The 15,064-nt window shown below is 45.2% G+C and overlaps 2 protein-coding genes across 5 annotated transcripts in view; one reads left to right on the plus strand and one right to left on the minus strand.

Annotated features, from left to right (window-relative positions):
* Positions 1–4,681, plus strand: part of COL8A2 (collagen type VIII alpha 2 chain) — a 146,514-nt gene extending 141,833 nt beyond the window's left edge. For all 4 annotated transcript variants that reach the window (XM_028738933.2, XM_077931951.1, XM_028738932.2 and 1 more), the window contains one exon: positions 104–4,681. In XM_028738933.2, coding sequence (XP_028594766.2) covers positions 104–2,025 — 1,922 coding nt within the window. In that variant the 3' untranslated portion in view covers positions 2,026–4,681. The remainder of the gene's footprint in view (positions 1–103) is intronic.
* Positions 4,306–14,225, minus strand: ADPRS (ADP-ribosylserine hydrolase). The gene is made up of 7 exons (XM_028738936.2): positions 14,010–14,225; positions 13,056–13,187; positions 10,216–10,312; positions 8,593–8,800; positions 6,937–7,124; positions 6,725–6,825; positions 4,306–6,129 (listed from the first exon to the last, which is right to left on the minus strand). Exons 1-7 carry the CDS (start codon positions 14,191–14,193, stop codon positions 5,837–5,839), a joined length of 1,203 nt encoding a protein of 400 aa, XP_028594769.2. The 5' UTR covers positions 14,194–14,225; the 3' UTR covers positions 4,306–5,836.
* Between the last annotated feature and the right edge of the window lie 839 nt (positions 14,226–15,064).

Raw genomic sequence — 15,064 nt, forward strand, 5'->3', positions numbered from 1 at the left:
CTGAAGAGATGGCATGCATCTACATTTCCCTTGGCTTCCAAAATGTTACTTGCTAGTCCTTTCTTTCCCAATTCATACTGATGTGTCCCTCTTCTCTTTGCAGATATGCCACCACTGCTGCCGATGGACCTCAAAGGAGAACCTGGACCTCCTGGAAAGCCTGGCCTAAGAGGACCTCCTGGCCCACCTGGCTACCCTGGGAAACCCGGCATTGGCAAACCAGGGCTCCACGGCCAACCAGGCCCCGCAGGCCCACCTGGCTTTTCTGGCATTGGCAAACCAGGCATCCCAGGGCTCCCTGGCAAGGCAGGTATGAAAGGGATGCCTGGAATTAATGGTGAGCCGGGCATGAGAGGAGACCAAGGGCCACGAGGCTTGCCAGGCCCTCCAGGAGTGCCTGGACCAGCTGGCATTTCTGTGAACGGAAAGCCAGGCGCAACAGGAAGCCCAGGCCTGCCAGGATTCCGGGGGGAGCCTGGGGCCAAAGGAGAGCCCGGTCCCCGTGGCGAGCGTGGCATGAAGGGTGAAAATGGAGTTGGGAAGCCAGGGTTGATAGGGCCGCGGGGAAACGGAGGCCCCCCAGGCCCTGCGGGACCTCCAGGGCCACAGGGAATTGGGAAACCTGGACTTGATGGGTTGCCTGGTGCTCCAGGTGGCAAAGGTGACCCGGGGCTTCCAGGAGAGCCAGGGCTCATTGGGCAGCCTGGCCCTATGGGCCCACGTGGCCCACCAGGTGTGGATGGAATTGGTGTGCCGGGGGCAGCTGGTGTGCCTGGACTGCAAGGGCATATGGGCCCCAAGGGAGAACCTGGTCACCGTGGCCTTCCTGGCATGCCTGGGCCTACAGGGTACGGGAAGCCTGGGCTGCCTGGCTTAAAGGGAGATCGTGGGCAACCAGGTGTGCCAGGAATCAGCGGAGAAAAAGGGGAGCCCGGAATGGATGGAGAGCCAGGTGAAATGGGTCCCCCTGGTATCACTGGGGCCCCTGGGATTCCTGGTTCTATGGGTATGCCAGGTAAACATGGCATTCCAGGCCCTAAAGGTGAAGCTGGACCAAGTGGGCCTGCGGGGCTACCAGGTATGCGTGGGGACCAAGGGCCTAGCGGTTTTGTGGGGAAGCCAGGGATTCCTGGGGAGCGAGGATTGCCTGGACCACAAGGGATGCCTGGCCCAATGGGCCCCAAGGGGGAAGGTGGATTTGCTGGTCTCCCTGGGGTCCCAGGGATTACAGGGCCCATAGGCCCAAAGGGGGACGCTGGTATTCCAGGGCAACCAGGCCTCAGAGGCTCATCAGGGATACCAGGTCTGCAAGGCCCTTCTGGCCCAATGGGGCCCCAAGGTTTACCAGGACTGAAAGGAGAGCCTGGCCTCCCAGGCCAACCAGGAAATGGCAAAGTAGGGGAACCGGGTATTGTGGGTCCCAGTGGGCCACCAGGGGTTCCAGGAAATCCTGGATTAAATGGGCTTCCAGGACCACCAGGGCCACCTGGACCCCCAGGAGCACCCGGGATGTTTGATGAGACAGGGATTGCTGGCCTCCACTTGCCAAATGGAGGTGTAGAGGGAGCAGTTCTGGGGAATGGCAAGCCTGGGAAGCCGCAGTTTGGCCGAGGGGAACTATCTGCCCAGATGGTACCTGCCTTCACTGCCATCTTAACATCACCATTCCCAGCCTCAGGAATGCCAGTAAAATTCGACAGGACTTTGTACAATGGTCACAACGGCTATAACCCAGTGACAGGAATCTTCACTTGTCCCATCTCTGGCATCTATTACTTTGCGTATCACGTGCACGTTAAAGGAACTAATGTCTGGGTGGCACTTTACAAAAACAACGTGCCTGCCACCTATACCTACGATGAATACAAAAAAGGCTACTTGGACCAAGCTTCCGGTAGTGCAGTGCTTGAACTCAAAGAGAATGACCAGGTCTGGATCCAAATGCCATCGGATCAGGCCAACGGTCTGTACTCCACTGAATACATCCATTCATCTTTTTCTGGATTCCTTCTCTGCCCTACATAACAGCTGTTGGGCACACCTCCTTTAATCCACTGTAGCCATAAACTTGTCCGTTAAAAATAAAATAAAAAAGTGTCACTGGGAAGATGGTGAAAACCAATGGTGTGTGGAACCATTTTGACCAAGCTGAGAAGATAATTTGAGAGAGAAAACTTTGCTGTTGTTGTTTTCAGTACCATCTTTGTATTCAGAATTTAGTTTACCCTAGTGACTGCACATCGACCACAGATGCTAACTTGAGGATTAGCTGCCCGTCAATTCTCTTAGGATGCACGGAAGGCATGTGATGGACAGCAGCACTCGGGGATCTGCAGGTTGTGTGACGTATCAACTTAAGACATCACCTTCCAAATTTAGCATTTGTTCACTTTTAATCTTTCTGCTCTAAAAGTGTGATTCAAGTCAGTCAAATTGTGACAAAGTGATGAATTATCAAATTGTGGAATGCTTTGCATGAGCACCTTTTAGACAATGCTTAACACATCTTTAAATCATGCCATCAGAGGTATATGGGGAAAGGGATGGCAAGTGAAACATATTCCAAAGCCAGAGACTTTTGTGATCCTCTACAAAAACAGGACTCCCTAAAGTGCACATGCTTGATAGTCCCTAAGCAAATCAAGTAGCTAAATATCCTTCATGAGTCAGCAGCCTAAAGAGACAGTTCTATGAACGCTGTTGTCTGACAAAACCAGTGTAAAGGCACTGCAGATATAGGTTCAGTTGCTACTAGCTTGACTTGTGTTATCTTCAAAGTGCCAGTTAAGAGACCATTTTTTTCAGGATGTGTAAACTTATTTGTTGTTCAGGGTGGTGGAAGTACCCAACCACCATAAAAATGTTGATTTTTTAAAAAAAAGTAGATTTCATGGTAACTTTCCATTCATTCATTTCTACAACGGTGCTATTAGCTACTTAATGTTATTCAGTATAGTGCAATATCTATTAAAAAGGTGCAAAGTGTTGTGTGCAAAGATTTATGTGATTTTGGAAAAGAATAATTTGTCTTTTCTTACCACTTTCTCTCAATAATGCTTGAAATGTCACCTGCCTTACAAGGTTATTCACAGATTTTGGGATAACTGATCATGTGTACAGTGCTTTCAGAAGTGGTAACGCATACCCTTAAATTGCTGAAGAGTGAGCTCTCTCATCTTGGAGAAATAATATGCTGTTTTGGTGATACCACATAAAAATAAGCAAGAGCCTCTTACTGTTTAGGCCTCTTATGAAGAAAATAGATGGCATTAATCCAGTTCATAGTTCAAAGAGCTTCTTTTCAAGTGTCCAGGATGCCACCAATACGGCGAGAGTGGCTTAGTTCAATTTCCCAGGTTTAATGTAGATAAAGGTATTTAAACATTAAAATGCAGTGAACTTTAAATTTGTGAACAAGTATTCTAGGGCGACAGTTGAGAGAGAAAAAAATCATCACATTTTGGTTTGTAAAAATAACTAACACTGATAGATGGATGCTGGAGAATTGAAATTTAGGTCACCTGCTATTTCAGTTGCGCTGCCAACTGCCTCTTCTTCTTTCCTTCATTTAACTTAAACTTGTATGATTTAGACACAAGCAAAAGAATAGGCCCAAGATTTCTGATTCCATCTGATGTTTTCTAAATTCCTGGAGAGGACAAGAATGCCAAAGGCACACTCTGCTTGCAATAACATCTTTGGTTTCACATTGGGTCACCACAGGCTAAAACTGAAGAAGCCAAGTGCACACATTTTCTACGTGCCTAATATTGGAAGAAGGCTTCCAAGAGACTGGTGCTCTAAATTCAAGTCTATTTTCCTGTGAAGTAGAATATTAAGCTTCCATTTTTAACACCATCAGATCTAAGAAAATGTGCTACTATTTAAAAGTCAGATTGGCAGAGATTGAAAGTGTGGTGGATAAGTACTCTAACAGCAGCAGAGAATCACATAAACCCCAGAATTGCTCCTGGGTGTGTTGGTACACAATTTATTTATACTGTGTTCTAACACAGATAACCTCTTTTTTCAGCTCCTTTGGAGATTCAACATTTGTGATCTGGCTGGTAAGACAGAAAACACAATGACAAAAAGCACATTTATCTCCAAACTAAATTGTTCTGTTTCATGGGTGCTGTTCTGCAGCCTCACTCTTCTCTTCTCCCATACAGGGCATAACCCTTCTGCATTTATACAACTTTTTAAACTTCTTAATATAGAGGCTGTTATTACACATAGGAAATGAAGTGTGGAATGAAGAGGCTGATTCGCAAGTCATGAGTTAGCTTTTTTTTAAAAAAAAAAAAATGCAATGCCAGATATTGTCTGTGACAAAGTTTGGGGTTTTTTTGTTGGAGAGCATGTGGGAATTAGGTTTCAGTCAGCAGAAAGATCAGGTTTGGAAACTACTTTGAACTGTGCATTACAATATGCATTTTTATATACAAATTCTCTCTCTTTTAAAGAAAAGAAGTTTGCCTCTAGTATCTTCATTGCTAACCTAGTATATAGCGAATTTTTAGTTTTGTAAATACTTATGTTACATGCACTGTTTCATAGTAAATTTGGTTTTAAAATGCACTCTTGTTTTGTGATCAAAAACTGGTCTTCACTTTTGAACTGAAACTACAGTACTTGATTGTATTGACCCAACATCAATAAATCTTATTTTACAAAAAGATTTGCATTTCACATTACTGCCTGCAAAAATCATGCCAATGTAAATATTGTTTGTTTGTAAGTCACTTTGGGTTGCTTGTAAGTCACTTTGGGTTGCCTTGGGCAATCTAAAGCGACTAGCAAATTCAATAAATAATAATAGTAATTATTATATTTTCACTCCTCGTCTTTAGAGCAAGCCTGTTCTTTGATCACCACTGTGAAAAACAGGTTTTCAAGCTGACCAGGACAGCTAAGGACTGACCCAGAGGCCACTGTATGCACAGGGAGGCCTCACGAGAAAGGTGGCAGTGCCACAAACATTGACACCAACAGTGCTTTTGGTTAGACTTTAAATTCTAACAAACTCTAATTTGAATATTTGTTTCTTAAAAACAAATAGAATTCAAACCAGGTAGGAGGATATCCTGAGCCATTTTCCTTGGGGGCATTGTACTACTTCTAACACCAACAAAGTTCAGTGTCGGTAGACCTAAACTACACAGTCAATTCCTGAATTTCATTTGGGTCATGTGATCTGGATTTGGCACGTTTGCACAAATGATAGTCCCCGATGTGGACATCTGGTGGCACTGGAGTCCAGACAGGCATGCTGGGTGGACAGAAATGTGGCACCTGCTCCCCTTCAAACTTAGGAGGATGCATCATCCATTTGGCCTTTTGTTTTCTATTGAGGGCAGCAGTGTATTTTACTTGATTTTAAATTTACTACTGGTAACACACATTCCTGGTTATCAAAGACATATGTAAAATCTCCAGATTTCAAGTACTCCAAGATTACTCAGTTACAAGAAAGTCCAGTCTTTCGTCCACTGGCTTTTGCAACCAGACAGGAAATCCAAAAGCAATTTCTGTAGCTACCGTTTGATGAATTTGCACCATAACAATGGACGGAAAGCAGCGCTTACAAATCCTTACCTTGCTCCTAGCAGAGCTCAGTACCAAGGGTTCCCAACACTTGGGCATAGTGAACTGAGAGAGATTTGACTCCAACTGAGATTTAATAATAAAAGTCTAAAAATCAGAGACTGTAAGAGGAGCAAGATATTATGTATGCAGCAGAAAGCAACTGGCACTTTGAGCAATTGTTCTTCTTTGGAAGATGAAACAGAAACACAGTTCTGATGACGAGGTACAGGGTTCCTTTTTCCATGGCTCAAATCCGCTGGCAGTAGAGTTCATACAAGCTGTCAGCCAACTTCTCTGTCTCCTCAAAAGATTCACAGCTATACTTCCAGCTTCGGGGCACCTGCTCTTCCCCATAATACGCCCCAGCAATTGCCCCAGCCATTGTAGCAATGGTGTCTGTATCCCCACCCAATGAGATGCAGTAGACAATGGTCCGTTGCAGACTGTTGAAGTCCTCAGGGATATCTGGGTGAGACTCCATGCAGCGCAGAAAGGAATAGATAGCAGTGGGGACAGAGCGCAGGGCTGCAATGTCATTGCCTGACAAAAGAATTAATTCCCTTTAGCAAGCAACAGCACATGCATCTAGCCTTCCACCATAAACTCTCATTATATTCAGTACAAAGTGATTACTATAGAAACGTGTATGTGTGTGTACCCATACCGTTATATACATGACCATTATGCCTCACATAAATCCACAAGCATGTTATGCTGGCTATAAACACATCCTAGCGTGTACCTCCAAGATCAGATACTTGGAATTGTGGCTACTCTGAATGCTGAAGTTGCATTTCTGCCTATCAACAGGTAGTTCCCAAAAGACCTAACCATTAAAAACTCATGTGTATGTATGTGTTTAAGCTATTTATACCACAACTTTCATAACATCCTATGAAAATTTCCAACAGCCAAGTAAGCACTGTGTGAAGATAATTTGTCTTAAACCTCCCACAACTCATCCACTCTCTCACACACAATTGAGCAATTATTTTACTATTCTATCTTGTTCCTCCCCAGTGCTGATGATTTAAATAAACCACACGCTTGAATTTTACAATTCTACAGATTAGCGTTTTACTGTTTTCTGGTCACAAAATGGGATTCCGTGCCTTGTGCTCAATATTGTACATACCTAATTCTGACACCACATCTGATTTTGACACGGTGCTCTGCTCCAAAAATTCTTTGATCTTCTTTAGACGCTTTGAATATGGCAACTCCTCATAGCCCAGCCTGGAGATGAGAGACTGGGTTGAGGCATGTGCTTCAGGGGGGGGGTATGCTGCCCCCTTGTGTTACATCCAAGTATAAATGTAAACCTGGCCTCAGATGGCTATTACTTACATTCGTGCATCCGCAACAGACTTGTCATCTGCTTCCACTTCCTCCATGTGGCCTATCAGCTGCTCCACGAACTTCTCCCGATTCAGCTCTACACTCTGTAGAGCGTAGTGAACTGCCAAAGCCTGCAGTATGGCTCCATTATAGCCCAAGGAATTGGAGTGGGTCAATTCAGCACTCAATTTGGCAAACTGCAAAAGCAGAAGACATTGTTGTAAAAATTAAGCCTGAAGAAGGGTGCATGTCTTAAACCAACAGGGTGCGTGTCTTACCTGCCTAGCATCTTCTCTGACAGATGCTGGCAACAAATGTTGTAGGAAGCAGTGACAAAGCAGTCTTTCTGACTTACCCACAGTATCAACATATGCAGTTGAACCTAAGAAGGTAAGGCAACCCTGCTAGACCAGGCCACTATCTGAAGCTGAATGTGAGAAAATTCAGAACAGATTAGACAAACTCATGGAGGATAAAGCTGTCAGTGGCTTCTAGCTATTAAGCAGTATGCCTCTGAATACCAGTTGCTGGGGAACAAGTTAAAAATGTTCTGCTCAGGTCCTGCTTATGGGCTTTCCTTAAGGACCACTATGAGGACAGGAATGATGTTGGACTAAATGGCCCTTTAGCCAGATGCAGCATGGCTCTTATTTTCTTAGCCTGTCTCCACAGTGGCTGAACCAATGCTTTCAGAAAGCCCACCAGCAGTACATGAAAGCACTACCCCCACCCTTGTTGTTCCTCAGCAACTCCTTATTCAGAGGAATTTTGTCTCTGAATCTGGTGGTAGTTATTAGTGGACTTACTTTCCTTGAATCTGTTTCATCATTTTTACAAGCCATATAAATAAGTGGCCATCACCACGGCTTCTGGCAACAAATTATAAAAATCCTGAATGAACTTTTCTAAACTTCTCTGATATCACAACACAAAAAGAATTCTCTTCAACCTGTTCTGATACTGCTCCTTAGTCCGATGCTGCTACCACCCTGCCTAAGACTTTTTGCATGTTGCAACATGACTCTTCTCAATGTCATGACCGCACAGTACACGTGAGGGGAACTGTTACACACACACACACACACCGTTCACTGACAAGTCCCTGAGAGCTCCCACCAACACTACTATAACAGTAGGCACAACTGCAGCAACTTCCTAAGATATTGGCACCACAATGTGCAGGACCAAATCCTGTAACTCTTATCTGACATCCCATACGCACGGCAACCAGCAAATGGCTGCATTGGAGAGATTATGGGGGATGATATTGTTGGATCGCTCCTTACAGATATTACAAATATTACAAAAACATTGGTCCATGCAGATATGAGACTATTGCATATTTTGGCTAATTAAACCAACATATTATTTATTTATCTGTCACCTAATATGCAAGTTACATGCACAAGTAAAAAGCGCCATCCAGTTTAATAAAGGAATACACACACAAAAAACAAACATGCACACCCAGAAACAGCAGTAACCATCATACATGTCAACGTGGCACTGGAAAGATGTTAATGCCAGCACTTGGTGGGTCTCACTGGAGACAGCATTCCATACACACAGATATGTCCATCCAGCCTAGGACACTGTTTATGATACGCTTTTCTTGTTATGTAGTCAGCATTATTTCAGCAGGTTACGTATAAGAAATCAACAAACCTTCTTTACATCTTGAACGTTAGAGTAAGCTAGTGAAATGCCTGCTACTCTCATGGCACCACCATTCCCATAGGAGCCTTTCCCGTTAAACTGCTGTCTCGCTGGCTCAAACACATCTCTGCATTTTGGGCGGAGAAGTTTCTTGAATACAGTAATCACACTGGCGCCATAGGTCCGGTCAGGGTCTTTCTTGTATTCTTCAGCAAACCTGCAGGGAGACTATGTTAAAATGCAACTCCACTTACATTCTGTGAGCTATCACTGGACAGCTGCTAATATGAAAAAAGAATAGCGCCTAGTTGGTCCAGTTAGCAGGTTGAATTTGGAGGATATATTTATTTCATTTATAAATTGCTTCCCATGAAACATCCCAAAGCAATTTACCAATAAGAAAACACATATAAATACAATTCCTAGGCCAATGAAGATAGGACTACATAAGAACATAAGAAGAGCAATCTATTCTCACAGTGTCCAACCAGATGTCTGTGGGAAACCAGCGAGCAAAATATGAACACAAGAGCACTCCCCTCCTATGGTTTCCAGCACCTGGCATTTGGAAGTATTGCTGCCTCCTACTGGAAAGGCAGAGCACAGACATCATGGCTAATAGCCACTGATAGCCCTTGCCTCCACAAATTAATTGGTCTACTCCTCTTTCAGCAAACCTGACTACCGCACTGCTCTCTCCTAACTTTAGATCATATAGGAACAAGTTAAAAAGCACAGGTCCCAATGCCAATCACTGGGGGAATGGGATAAAAATTTCCACTTAAAAGGCTTGTTGGAAAAGGAAGGTCTTCTACAGGTGCCAATAGGTGAACAATAAGTACAGTGCCTGATTGCCCGGCAGTGGCAAAGTGGGTGAATTAACTGATCATGCTACTTAGTCAAGTTAAAGTTCACAACTCTGTTTCACACAGGGCGTAGATTCTTCTCAAGCCCTCTTCAACAGTATCTTAGGGGCTGTCCCTGTGTGTTTAGGAAATACATGCAAAGAAGCTCCCTAAACGTTGCCAAACATGTACATCTCTGTAGTGGAAACAATCAGATAAGAATAAAGGAAACTCTGGGAAGCTTTTCTTTTCCTTGCCTAACACAAGAAAGGAGGACTGAGAAATTCCTCAAAACCTGGGAAGAGAAATGCTTACATAAACTCTCCCTCCTTTTCCCACCACGCCACACAAAAAGGCTCCAGGACATTTCATTTTTGTTAAAAACTGGTATGGTTGGGTAAGCATGCAGGAAACTCTACACAAAGATGCCTTAAGTTGCACTCATATACTGAGAGCTAAGTCCCAATGAACAGGGTAGATTTTACTTCTGAGTAAATCTGCACAGGATCATTGCCTTGTCTTTTTAAATTTTCAAAAAACAATGTGAACGTGCAAGTTCCCACTCCCACGGAAGCAGTTGAGAAGTGTTTTAGGATACAGAAAGGAATGAATAATCATCAAAATAAAAAAGGACAGAGTCCATTTCAATGATTTCTTTGTCAAACCCACCAGTCCATCCAGCCCATTACTGCGAACTGTGACTGGTTGCACCTGTCCAGAATCTCAAGCTGAGAGATTTTCCACACCTACTCTTCAAGATCTCTTGTAACTACAGCACCCTCCTTACCGCTTTGCCATATCCACTTCATCAAAGTCCTGCTTGGCGAGTAGTGACCTCACTATCGAGTGAGTCATAGCTGTGTCATCACTGTAGAAGTGGATTCCTACAAGGTAGGAAGTGCAGAAATGTCAGCATACGATGGATAGACTAGAAAGCACGTGGATGTGTGCTGAGTGTGTTATTTTCCCTTTCCTCTTTCCCCTCAATAAAAATTTGGGAAGAGTAGTTAACTGATAAAGAGGTATCAGGCAATCCCAGAGGGAAGAAGGTCACTCTGTACATGTTCAGAGAACTTCACCCATTCCTGAGTTCAGCATAATCTTAACATTCAAAACGCACACAAGTGGGGCTCAGATAAAACCTTCATTTGGTGGGAAAAAGAGATACCAGAGCTCACAACCAGACACTCCCTGTCTGCAGTGCCAATACTGGCACTGTGCAATATCAACAACAATAATAAACGAACATCTTATTATAACATGATATGGCAAAATTAGTTTATTTCCATGGCAACAGTCAACAGAAGAATTTCCAGAGCATAATGTTTTTTCATTACACCAAAGGCTCCCAATTTGTCATTGTAACTATTTTGCTTTAGGTAGTTGTCAGCCAACTATTCATTTTGCATTCCCCCCCCCATTTGCTCCCGATCCCTGCCACAATGTGAGCATAGGTCTTTTTAGTGTCTCCAGCCAGATTATGGAACACTTTTATTTATTTTTATATTATGTTTATATTATGTATAATACACAAATTTTATTATTATTATTATTATTATTATTATTATTAAATAATGATTGTTGAATTTGTATTCCACCCTTTCCCCCAAAGCAGCCCCTCATTGTTATTTGCTGCTTACTGAGGACCTTTTTATTTTATGAGGTAAACAACTGTTTTTATGTGCTAAATGTGGCTGCCAGTCTCTCTTTTTGTCATTGTTTTATGGAATCATAATGCTGTAAGCCACGCTGAAGGAACTGTTTTTACTCTAAAAGGGTGGTTGCCTATATAGGATTAAATCTCATGCAGCTGCTGAAGCAGACTTGTCATTGGGAGCTTATGCTCTAATAAAGTACAGTGATACCTTGGGTTGATTATGCTTCAGGTTGAGTGTTTTTGGGTTGCCCTCTGCGGTGACCCGGAAGTAACGGAGCGCGTTACTTCCGGGTTTCGTCGCTCGCGCATGCGCAGATGCTCAAAATGAAGTCACGTGCATGCATGGAAGTGGCGAATCGCGACCTGGCACGCACAGACATGGGTTGCATTCACTTCAGGATGTGAACGGGGCTCCGGAACGGATCCCGTTCGCATCCAGAGGTACCACTGTAGTTCCATTAGTGCAAGGATTTCCATTTGCACAGTGGAACTTCCTCTCCTCTCCTCATGCACTCCTCAAATTTGCTAGGGAAAACCCAGAATAAATTTAAGGGGGTTTCAGAGAAAGGAAGGACATGTTTTGTTCCACAGCCAAAGGTTCCTGCACTAATGGAACTACTTGATACCGCCCTCAGTCAATAAAGACTCTTGTGGGATCTTACTCTTCAAGCATAAGAAGAAAGCATTTTTAAAACAATTTATATCCCTTTCACTGTAAAAAGAATGCTCAGGGCAGCTGTCAAGCAGGGCCGGCCCACTCATGAGGCAAGGTGGGTGACCACGTTGGGTGGCAGGATCCACAGGGGCAGCAGATCCAGCATCCAAGGAACACATCACCTGCTGCTGCCACCAGAGTGTTAAAAATTCCCAAGGGGCCAGGTGCATTTTGCAACTAGCACAGGTCCAATTGCAACCACTTGGAGATCTCTGGATGCCAGGTTAGCAAATGACATTCCATATAGCTGGCCCCTCCAGCTTTCTTAAGAAGATAAGATGAAGAACTTATTTATTGCATTTTTATCTCACCTTTTTCTCCAAGGAGTACATGGTTCAGTTAATCCCTACAATGACCCTGTGAGGTAGATTAAGTGGCTGTGACTGGCCCAAGGTCACCCAGTGAGCTTCATGACTGAGTGGGGATTTGAACCCTGATCTTCCAGGTTCCAGGATGACACTGTAACCCCAACACCACACCGGCTTCCTAGAGGACTTCTGCTATGGGGCAGCTATATAAATTAAGTAGGTAAATAAATGGGGGGGGGGAAATGTCACATAGAAGGATTGGAAATATTTTCATTGAAGCTTGAATTTGTTTTATTCTGGATTGTTTTATTTGATGTTTTAATGTGTTATAAACTACTTTGAGCTTTTTTCTTTAAAATACAAAGTGGTATAGAAATGAAATGATTATTATTATTAATAATAATAAATCTCATGGGGGAAATGGAACCTAGACATTCTGTTGTGGCAACTGCAACCTATGCTTAAGGTGCCGTTTGGAGATTAGTGTACAGTGGTACCTCCGGTTGTGGACAGGATCCGTTCAGGAGCTCCAGTCGGATCCCGAGGTTTTTGAAACTGGAGAGACCACTTCTGCGCATGTGCGTAGGGCGAAACCAGAAAAATACTTCTGGGTTTGCCGCGTTCGCATCCTGAAGGATACGCAACCGGAGGCGTGCGTATCCAGAGGTACCACTGTATATATCTGAGTTTCTAACACTGCTTCCACAGTGGCTGCTCTCCCCAATGCCATCTGTACATCCGGGTGACCAAGAGATGTGGCTTGTATCCTCCCATCCCTCTGGAGGAAATGGCAAGGGCTGCCTCTGGGGTCTCCTGGGGTCTGCACCCACCTGGCATGATTCAGAGTGGGGCTCTCCCCTTGCCTTTGATTCCCACCTCAACCAGCAGGGAAGGCTGCTTTGATTCCCCGCCACTCCACGTTGTCCCTGATGTAGATCTTTACTCACCCAAATCTTCCCTATGTGGATCCGTATAACCCCCTTGTTCCTGGTGCAAATCTTCACACTCTCCTTCTTGCCTGGCTGGGGAGGATGTTTTGTGGTTCGCCTCAGGTGCCAACCTGTCTTGGGCCGGCCGTTCTGACAAGGCGTTAAAAATAACCAAAATAAAATAACCAAAACAAAAGCACCCGAGTGTTGTTCATCACCCTTTGGATTCTATGCCCCGAATCTGTACAGTGACCATACACAGAGCCAGGAAGCCATTTCTTTCAAAGTTTCCATCAGAAATAAATTCACTTTTCGTCCTCTGCACCCTCAGGCTTGACTTTCCAAGGTCTCTCTCTCTCTCTCATATACAGCATCTTCTGTTACCTTGGGTGCTTCCCACCCAACCTGTTTGCTGATTTTGACGACGCAGAGAACCCTACTTAATGAGGATTCACTCCGATTTGTCTTGGGAGGAGGCTAGGCGTCGTTGGGTCAAAACATTCGTTTGCCTTCCCCTTACTGCAGAACAAAAAACCCCCGACGCTCTCCAGAAAGCGGGCTTGTTGAGCAAGTCCTCCAAAAAGCCAGCTTCAACTGCGCAAGTTGAATCTACGGCCTCTGGAGGAGGCAGCCCCTAGCAAGGGGAGCTTCGCAAGGAAGGGCTGATAATCCCACGGCACGAAGTCTTCCTCTCGTGACTGCCCACCGTTTACCGTGGAGAAAATGTCACAGCCCCGACTACACACCGAGGCGTGAGCCGCTCCGCCCCCCCCCCCTGGAATAAATGTATGTGGGGCGGCGGGGAAGGGTCGCTTGCCCCCCCCCCAAAATTGGGGGCTCTCCCTTCCCCCACACACCCCGAAAAGGAAGGGCCGCCTCCCTCACCCCTGAGGGTCACCATCTGCTGAGGTAAAAGCGGCCCAGCTGACTCCGGAGGCCTCCTCCGCCCGCCTCCGCCCCTCCTCCTTTTACCTTTCTCGGGCGGCTGAAGCGAGCGCACGAAGCGCAGCAGCTCCGCCAAGTTGACCGTCTCGAAAGCTTCGAAGCCGCCGCCCAAGCAGTCGCCCAGCAGCGCTCCGAGCAGGCAGCCTCGGAACCGGCTTCGGCTCAGCACAGAAGCCGCGGCGGCCCCACCGCTCCCCACCGCCGCCGCCATCTTGGCTCCTTTCGTTCGAGGCGGGAAGAGCGGCGCCCGGCGGCCACGTGCCGCCCCCGCGCGGCTGCAATGGACCCGCTTAGCCGCCGACGGGAGGAGGTGGTCGCCGCTTTCGCCGTCCCGATGCCCTTGTGAAAAAACAGCATTTTGTGTCTCGTTGAGTTTTTCCCTCAGCCGCCCTTTGTTCAGGCAGAGAACGGGGCGGTGTAGGGCATAGCAACAAAACGAAAGAAAAGACGGAAGAGATCTGAAAAATAGAATAGACCGCAGGCAAATGTAAAAACCCCATTTAAAAATGCTTGGGCAAGCCTAGGATTGTTACAGCACAGCATCAAGAAGAAGAAGAAGAACTCTTTCTTCTCTTACGCTAAATGAAATAAAAACAAATCTCTTTCTGGAGTAGCGAAATTCCACCGTGGAATAGCTTTGTATACTAAGAAGGGCGTGTCCTGGAGCTACAACCCTACAGGTGTTTTACCTGACCTTGGGGGGTGTGGGTGTCAGCTACTTTAATAGGAAAAGGGGTTTTTTAAAATCTATATTGGCATCTCACATCACTGATGCATTAGGTCACCAGCTCCCTCAGAGCAGTGCTACCTCTGGAGTTAACTTGGCCAGAGTCTTAACCATGTTGTGCCCAGACATGGACTCCAAATGTAATTTCACTTCTTGTCTTCCTGCAAAGCCAGGTAGCAGATTTTAGGTGCCATTTATGAGCGCAACGTGGGAGAGAAAGACAATTAGACCTGACTTGTAGCAGGCACAATTCCGAGGAAGTTATCCTGCACAAGCCTTACCAAAATATTGTACTTATTTCCCAGTAAATTGTGTTCTGTATGGGAGATTCCAGATGAGATGTTTATTGAGCATT

The sequence above is a fragment of the Podarcis muralis genome, chromosome 7, assembly GCF_964188315.1.
Source record: "Podarcis muralis chromosome 7, rPodMur119.hap1.1, whole genome shotgun sequence".
Classification (NCBI taxonomy): domain Eukaryota; kingdom Metazoa; phylum Chordata; class Lepidosauria; order Squamata; family Lacertidae; genus Podarcis; species Podarcis muralis.

What these genes read in the sequence shown, in the direction of transcription:
- ADPRS (XM_028738936.2), bottom strand. Translation starts at nt 14,193, where the DNA reads ATGGCGGCGGCGGTGGGGAGCGGTGGGGCCGCCGCGGCTTCTGTGCTG. An exon ending in GCTTCAGCCGCCCGAGAAAG is followed by an intron (nt 13,188 to 14,009) that starts GTAAAAGGAGGA and finishes ACGCCTTGTCAG; the next exon opens with AACGGCCGGCCCAAGACAGG. An exon ending in AGATGTGGTGTCAGAATTAG is followed by an intron (nt 6,130 to 6,724) that starts GTATGTACAATA and finishes TTCTTTTGTCAG; the next exon opens with GCAATGACATTGCAGCCCTG.